At 47.7% G+C, this 8,061-nt stretch overlaps 1 protein-coding gene across 1 annotated transcript in view; it reads left to right on the top strand.

The window, feature by feature from the left end:
- The first annotated feature begins 488 nt into the window (after positions 1 to 488).
- TRIP4 (thyroid hormone receptor interactor 4) overlaps positions 489 to 8,061 on the top strand; it is a 47,228-nt gene continuing 39,655 nt past the window's right edge. Inside the window, exons 1-3 of the mRNA XM_048519652.1 lie at positions 489 to 633; positions 4,463 to 4,632; positions 7,467 to 7,603. Of these exons, the coding sequence (XP_048375609.1) occupies positions 548 to 633; positions 4,463 to 4,632; positions 7,467 to 7,603 (393 nt within the window). The 5' untranslated portion in view covers positions 489 to 547. The remainder of the gene's footprint in view (positions 634 to 4,462; positions 4,633 to 7,466; positions 7,604 to 8,061) is intronic.

Genomic DNA, 8,061 nt, shown 5'->3' with positions numbered 1-8,061 from the left:
CTGGTATCCTTATTATAAGAACATAAGAACAAGCCAGCTGGATCAGACCAGAGTCCATCTAGTCCAGCTCTCTGCTACTCGCAGTGGCCCACCAGGTGCCTTTAGGAGCTCACATGCAGGAGGTGAAAGCAATGGCCTTCTGCGGCTGTTGCTCCCGAGCACCTGGACTGTTAAGGCATTTGCAATGTCAGATCAAAGAGGATCAAGATTGGGAGCCAGAGATCGACTTCTCCTCCATCAATCTGTCCAAGCCCCTTTTAAAGCTATCCAGGTTAGTGGCCATCACCACCCCCTGTGGCAGCATATTCCAAACACCAATCACACGTTGCGTGAAGAAGTGTTTCCTTTTATTAGTCCTAATTCTTTCCCCCAGCATTTTCAATGGATGCCCCCTGGTTCTAGTATTGTGAGAAGATTATAAGATTCAGGGACGATTAATCCCGGAACTATTGACTCACGTGGTCACGGTTGCCGGCCGGCCGGAAGAGCGCGTGGCACCCGCGGTGCACCAGAGATTCCCTTCCCCCCTCCCGGCTCCGAAGCGGCGATGGCGACGTCCGGGGGGCTGGTGGCCTGGTGCATGGAGCAGCTCCGCGGCGTCTTCGGGCTCGATGTCGGCGAGGAGCTCGTCCAGTGAGCCGCGGGGGGATGGCAAGGGAGGGCCCGGGCTGGAGGGTCGGGCTGGGCTGTCAGTAGCGGGGAAGGAGCCTTCCGGGCAAGATTAGGGTCTGCACTTTGACCTGGCAAGGAAACTATGCCCCTGGTTTGTCCCAATGACACCTAGCTGTCCTTCATCAGAGGAGAAAGGCAGGTATTCAACAGGGGAGGTCAGCCGACCTGTTGAATTCCTGATTGTCACCCAGCTGTTAGCTAGTGGCACAGGAAAGGCCTCATACAGTTTTGCCACCTAGCTGTCCTTCATCGGAGGAGAAAGGCAGGTGTTCAACAGGGGAGGTCAGCCGACCTGTTGAATTCGTGATTGTCACCCAGCTGTTAGCTAGTGGCACAGGAAAGGCCTCATACAGTTTTGCCACCTAGCTGTCCTTCATCGGAGGAGAAAGGCAGGTATTGAACAGGTGAGGTCAGCCGACCTGTTGAATTCGTGATTGTCACCCAGCTGTTAGCTAGTGGCACAGGAAAGGCCTCATACAGTTTTGCCACCTAGCTGTCCTTCATCGGAGGAGAAAGGCAGGTATTGAACAGGTGAGGTCAGCCGACCTGTTGAATTCGTGATTGTCACCCAGCTGTTAGCTAGTGGCACAGGAAAGGCCTCATACAGTTTTGCCACCTAGCTGTCCTTCATTGGAGGAGAAAGGCAGGTATTGAACAGGTGAGGTCAGCCGACCTGTTGAATTCGTGATTGTCACCCAGCTGTTAGCTAGTGGCACAGGAAAGGCCTCATACAGTTTTGCCACCTAGCTGTCCTTCATTGGAGGAGAAAGGCAGGTATTGAACAGGTGAGGTCAGCCGACCTGTTGAATTCGTGATTGTCACCCAGCTGTTAGCTAGTGGCACAGGAAAGGCCTCATACAGTTTTGCCACCTAGCTGTCCTTCATTGGAGGAGAAAGGCAGGTATTGAACAGGTGAGGTCAGCCGACCTGTTGAATTCCTGATTGTCACCCAGCTGTTAGCTAGTGGCACAGGAAAGGCCTCATACAGTTTTGCCACCTAGCTGTCCTTCATCGGAGGAGAAAGGCAGGTATTGAACAGGTGAGGTCAGCCAACCTGTTGAATTCGTGATTGTCACCCAGCTGTTCACTAGTGGCACAGGAAATGGCTCCTACAGTTTTGCCACCTAGCTTTCCTTCATCGGAGGAGAAATGCAGGTGTTCAACAGGGGAGGCCAGCCGACCTGTTGAATTCCTGATTGTCCCCCAGCTGTTATCTAGTGGCACAGGAAAGGCCTCATACAGTTTTACCACCTAGCTGTCCTTCATCGGAGGAGAAAGACAGGTGTTCAACAGGTGAGGTCAGCCAACCTGTTGAATTCCTGATTGTCACCCAGCTGTTAGCTAGTGGCACAAGAAAGGCCTCATACAGTTTCACCACCTAGCTGTCCTTCATCGGAGGAGAAAGACAGGTGTTCAACAGGGGAGGCCTGCCGACCTGTTGAATTCCTGATTGTCCCCCAGCTGTTATCTAGTGGCACAGGAAAGGCCTCATACAGTTTTGCCACCTAGCTGTCCTTCATCGGAGGAGAAAGGCAGGTGTTCAACAGGGGAGGTCAGCCGACCTGTTGAATTCCTGATTGTCACCCAGCTGTTAGCTAGTGGCACAGGAAAGGCCTCATACAGTTTTGCCACCTAGCTGTCCTTCATTGGAGGAGAAAGGCAGGTATTGAACAGGTGAGGTCAGCCGACCTGTTGAATTCCTGATTGTCACCCAGCTGTTAGCTAGTGGCACAGGAAAGGCTTCATACAGTTTTGCCACCTAGCTGTCCTTCATTGGAGGAGAAAGGCAGGTATTGAACAGGTGAGGTCAGCCAACCTGTTGAATTCGTGATTGTCACCCAGCTGTTCACTAGTGGCACAGGAAATGGCTCCTACAGTTTTGCCACCTAGCTTTCCTTCATCGGAGGAGAAATGCAGGTGTTCAACAGGGGAGGCCAGCCGACCTGTTGAATTCCTGATTGTCCCCCAGCTGTTATCTAGTGGCACAGGAAAGGCCTCATACAGTTTTACCACCTAGCTGTCCTTCATCGGAGGAGAAAGACAGGTGTTCAACAGGTGAGGTCAGCCAACCTGTTGAATTCCTGATTGTCACCCAGCTGTTAGCTAGTGGCACAAGAAAGGCCTCATACAGTTTCACCACCTAGCTGTCCTTCATCGGAGGAGAAAGACAGGTGTTCAACAGGGGAGGCCTGCCGACCTGTTGAATTCCTGATTGTCCCCCAGCTGTTATCTAGTGGCACAGGAAAGGCCTCATACAGTTTTACTACCTAGCTGTCCTTCATCGGAGGAGAAAGGCAGGTGTTCAACAGGGGAGGTCAGCCGACCTGTTGAATTCCTGATTGTCACCCAGCTGTTAGCTAGTGGCACAGGAAAGGCCTCATACAGTTTTGCCACCTAGCTGTCCTTCATTGGAGGAGAAAGGCAGGTATTGAACAGGTGAGGTCAGCCGACCTGTTGAATTCCTGATTGTCACCCAGCTGTTAGCTAGTGGCACAGGAAAGGCTTCATACAGTTTTGCCACCTAGCTGTCCTTCATTGGAGGAGAAAGGCAGGTATTGAACAGGTGAGGTCAGCCGACCTGTTGAATTCCTGATTGTCACCCAGCTGTTAGCTGGTGGCACAGGAAAGGCTTCATACAGTTTTGCCACCTAGCTGTCCTTCATCGGAGGAGAAAGGCAGGTATTGAACAGGTGAGGTCAGCCAACCTGTTGAATTCGTGATTGTCACCCAGCTGTTCACTAGTGGCACAGGAAATGGCTCCTACAGTTTTGCCACCTAGCTTTCCTTCATCGGAGGAGAAATGCAGGTGTTCAACAGGGGAGGCCAGCCGACCTGTTGAATTCCTGATTGTCCCCCAGCTGTTATCTAGTGGCACAGGAAAGGCCTCATACAGTTTTACCACCCAGCTGTCCTTCATCGGAGGAGAAAGACAGGTGTTCAACAGGTGAGGTCAGCCAACCTGTTGAATTCCTGATTGTCACCCAGCTGTTAGCTAGTGGCACAAGAAAGGCCTCATACAGTTTCACCACCTAGCTGTCCTTCATCGGAGGAGAAAGACAGGTGTTCAACAGGGGAGGCCTGCCGACCTGTTGAATTCCTGATTGTCCCCCAGCTGTTATCTAGTGGCACAGGAAAGGCCTCATACAGTTTTACCACCTAGCTGTCCTTCATCGGAGGAGAAAGACAGGTGTTCAACAGGTGAGGTCAGCCAACCTGTTGAATTCCTGATTGTCACCCAGCTGTTAGCTAGTGGCACAAGAAAGGCCTCATACAGTTTCACCACCTAGCTGTCCTTCATCGGAGGAGAAAGACAGGTGTTCAACAGGGGAGGCCTGCCGACCTGTTGAATTCCTGATTGTCCCCCAGCTGTTATCTAGTGGCACAGGAAAGGCCTCATACAGTTTTACCACCTAGCTTTCCTTCATCGGAGGAGAAGACAGATGTTCAACAGGGGAGGCCAGCCGACCTGTTAAATTCCTGATTGTCACCCAGCTGTTAGCTAGTGGCACAGGAAAGGCCTCATACAGTTTTACCACCTAGCTGTCCTTCATCGGAGGAGAAAGACAGGTGTTCAACAGGGGAGGCCTGCCGGCCTGTTGAATTCCTGATTGTCCCCCAGCTGTTAGCTAGTGGCAAAGAAAATGTCTCATACAGCCATACTCACATGCTTTGCTATTGCAGTTTCCCAGTGTCAACAGTGCCTGAATATGGAAGATGAAATGCTAGCAGAACTGGGGCTGTAACCTTCGTTAGATACAAAAACACAAGCTTTCTCTCCCGTCCGTTTTAGATACATCTTATGTATTGAGAATGAGGAGGAGATCCGGGAGTATGTTGCTGACCTTGTCCAGGGAACAGATGGCAGGAAGAAGCAGTTTGTGGAGGAGCTGGTAGCCAGATGGCAAAGATCCTGCCAGACCACGACATCTGACCCATTGCCGCTTTATCGGAAAAAAGAAGGTAAGCAGAAGGGAGTATGCTTCTGATCAGCTATGTTGTCTGCAACATAAAACCTAGTCCTTTATTCATTAGAACGCTGTTGATTCCCTTAGAATCGTGTTAACAAATGAAAGAATTAGACTTGAATGGAGTTAGTAGTTCCCACAAGTGGGGCCGTCAGGCCCGGGCTTTGAGGCAGTGAGGTCTCAGGCCCTGACTCACAGGCCCAGTGAGAAGGGGCCCGCAAGCAGGCTGCAGCTTGTACATTATATGGATACGCTACCGTCTAAAGGTGCCATCCTAGTAACACCAGTAATTTCAGACTTAAAGGAAGCCAGTGACGATCAGAAAGGGTTTCTTATCACTTTATTAGTATACGAGTCTTATACTAATGGTGTGGTGGTTAAGGGCAGGTGAATTCTGATCTGGAGAACCGGGTTTGATTCCCCACTCCTCCACCTGAGTGGCAGAGGCTTGTCTGGTGAACCAGATGTGTTTCCACACTCCTACGTTCTTGCCGGGTGACCTTGGGCTAGTCACAGTTCTTGGGAGCCCTCTCAGCCCCACCTCCCTCACAAGGAGTCTGTTGTGGGGAGGGGAAGGGAGCTTGAAAGCCACCTTGAGTCTCCTTACGGGAGAGAAAGGTGGGATATAAATCCAAGCAATCATAAATATATTGAGCATCAGATTATCTTTATAATGTTGTGGAATGATAAAGGTTAGGACGGGATCCATCCCTTTTTGTTTTAAAGTGCTTTCTGTTGTCTCTCTTTTCTGCTTTTTCTGTTAAAGTAAACTTGTTAAAAAGAAACCAACTGGTTCTTTACATGAGTTCCGTCTCTTATCAGCATGTTCTGTGCTTTGCTAGCTAGTATGAGAAACCTACCTGGCAATGCTAAGTAGAATCACACCTGTTACCATACTGCCCTGGCATAGTTGGGGGGGGGGGATGCTTATTCTTAAGTATCCTTGCCCTCATGCCAGCCTAAAAAGGCAATGCTGAGGTTGCAGAGATGGGACAGCCCATTCTCTGGCAATAGTCAGGTCTATTTACAAGAAACTTCCAGGAATTGTTTTCTTGTCCTCATGCTCTCAGCATATTTTCAGCTCCACAGCCCAGGAAGAATGTGTCCTCAACATGATACAGTAGTCCTGCTGAACGGATACTCATTTCCAGCTACAAGAAGACTCCTGATGTCATTGCCTCCTCTGATTATCTTAACCCAGATAACTCCCTTCTGTAACCAACGTACAATGCACTCCGTTGTTTCTCTTTTTTTTTTAAAAAAAATTAATGGATATTTTGGTTCTTTTTACATTTCTAATTTCAACATTATAATACATCCATAATATCATTTTACCCCTTTTTCCCCACCCTTACCCTCAATCTTTTCTCTTCTTTTCTTTAAGCGTGCAGCAGCAGGTTCATTCCTTCCATTCTCCTTTTCCAGTATTCTTCTTTGATTCCAACTTCACTGAACCATTCTGTAAATTCAGTCCAAATCCTCATCATGTCCATTTGTTTTTCTTGCCATGTTTGGTTTCTTGACATTATTCCAAAAATTTCTAGTTGTACTTGTTCCCATACGTGTTCCAGCCACTTCTGTATAGACCATATTCTTTTATCTTTCCATCCCAACGCTATTAAAGTGTGGGTTGCTCTTACCAAATCCAAATCCAAAACCTTTATTAGGCATGAAACCAGTGCCAAGAATTTCAAATACAATAAAAAGATCATTATTGCTCAACTTGCAGTACACAGAGCAAAAACATAGCAACAGCTTCAGATATTTCAAAACTAGAGCTATTTAGAAGCTTAGCCATTTTTATTTTATCAGAGAGGAGCATAAATCCTGTTGGTAACACAGTTCTCAAATCGGTTCTGATGTTGTTGTACTTTGAACAATGAAGCAGAATATGAGAAAGTGTATCAGTTGTATCAGGACAAAATTGACAGCGACGCTCATTTTGTGGAATACCAGAGAAGCGACCTTGAAGATGTGCTGACGGAAAAGAGTTACACCTTGCTCTAGTCATGACCCATCTGCAATTGTAATTAATAAGTTGTTGCAGGTATATAGCAGGGCTAGATTTCTGAGGGATAATCCCAAAGAATATTAGAGAGCAAGAGCTTTGCGCTTTGCTCAGGAGAAATTGGTACTCTTGAGTTGCTCTTACCATCATTTAAAAAAATGTCCTCTTCCTTTGTTCTATTTGTTTGTTTTCCATTATACCTATAAGTAATAGGTCTATATTTACCGTTATTTTAACTTTGACATATTTCTCTATATACAATATAACTTGTTGCCACAATTGTTTAACCTCTTTGCATTCCAACCACATATGTATGTAAATTGCATTTTTTTTTCACCACAATGCCAACATTTTGGACTGAATCCACTTATCATGTATGCCAGTCACTCCGTTGTTTTTCAAACAACCCGTCTGGACACCCCTTTTCCATAGTGTTTAGGTGAATGCCGTGCCTGACCTGGCATCACTACGCTTGCATGTTGCCCTAAATTAATGGCTCCTAGCCAGCAACGTATGGCTGAGCTGTAAGTGTGATGATGCCCCACCATATGTTGCTGTTTACTTAGACCAGGGGTAGGGAACCTGCGGCTCTCCAGATGTTCAGGAACTACAATTCTCATCAGCCTCTGTCAGCATGGCCAATTGGCCATGCTGGTAGGGGCTGATGGGAATCGTAGTTCCTGAACATCTGGAGAGCCGCAGGTTCCCTACCCCTGACTTAGACATTTCAGAAAAGGGGAGGGAGGGCACACGAAGTGGTTGAAGCTGTTGTGGTTCTCTTCCATACAATCTTTATATATGACCTTGTGTATAACTTTTAGATACGTCAGAGGGTCCTCGGTCAGGAGACCAGGCCAAGAGGGGACGACGCAAAGGGAGGAACAAGCAGGAAGCCCTTGTTCACATTGAAACCGACCAGCCGACAGAAGAAGTGAAAACTCCTCTTGATTTAGCCAAGGTGGGTGCATTTACTGTTTGCTCTGTGGGTGCTTGCTAGAAAGGCAGGAGCCCAACTTTTAAAGTTTTAACATGAAAGGGTAGTTTTTAAAACTTTTTAAAAACACTTACACTGCGTATCTTCAAAACACCTTGAACCCATTGCTCCTGGTCTTAGTCTCTGGGGTCGCAGAAAACGAGCTTGCTCCCTCACCAACATGACATCCCTTCAAATATCTAAACATGGCTATCATGTCACCTCTTAGCCTTCTCTTCACCAAACTAAACATCCCCAGCTCTCTTAAGTCTCTCCTCGTAGGTCATGGACTACAGACCTTTCACCACTTTGGTTCAGAGATGGTTTTCCATTGCTTGTCTTTTTGGAGGTCTCCCATCCAAATACTAGCCAGGCTGATTCTGCTTAGGTTCCAAAGTGTGACAAGATAGGACAGTGATGGCGAACCGATGGCACGGGTGCCA

This window comes from Sphaerodactylus townsendi, linkage group LG17 (assembly GCF_021028975.2).
Source record: "Sphaerodactylus townsendi isolate TG3544 linkage group LG17, MPM_Stown_v2.3, whole genome shotgun sequence".
In the NCBI taxonomy this organism is placed as follows: Eukaryota; Metazoa; Chordata; class Lepidosauria; order Squamata; family Sphaerodactylidae; genus Sphaerodactylus; species Sphaerodactylus townsendi.
Note: the sequence above shows the minus strand (reverse complement) of the source record. Positions and strands in the feature narration are given on the sequence as shown.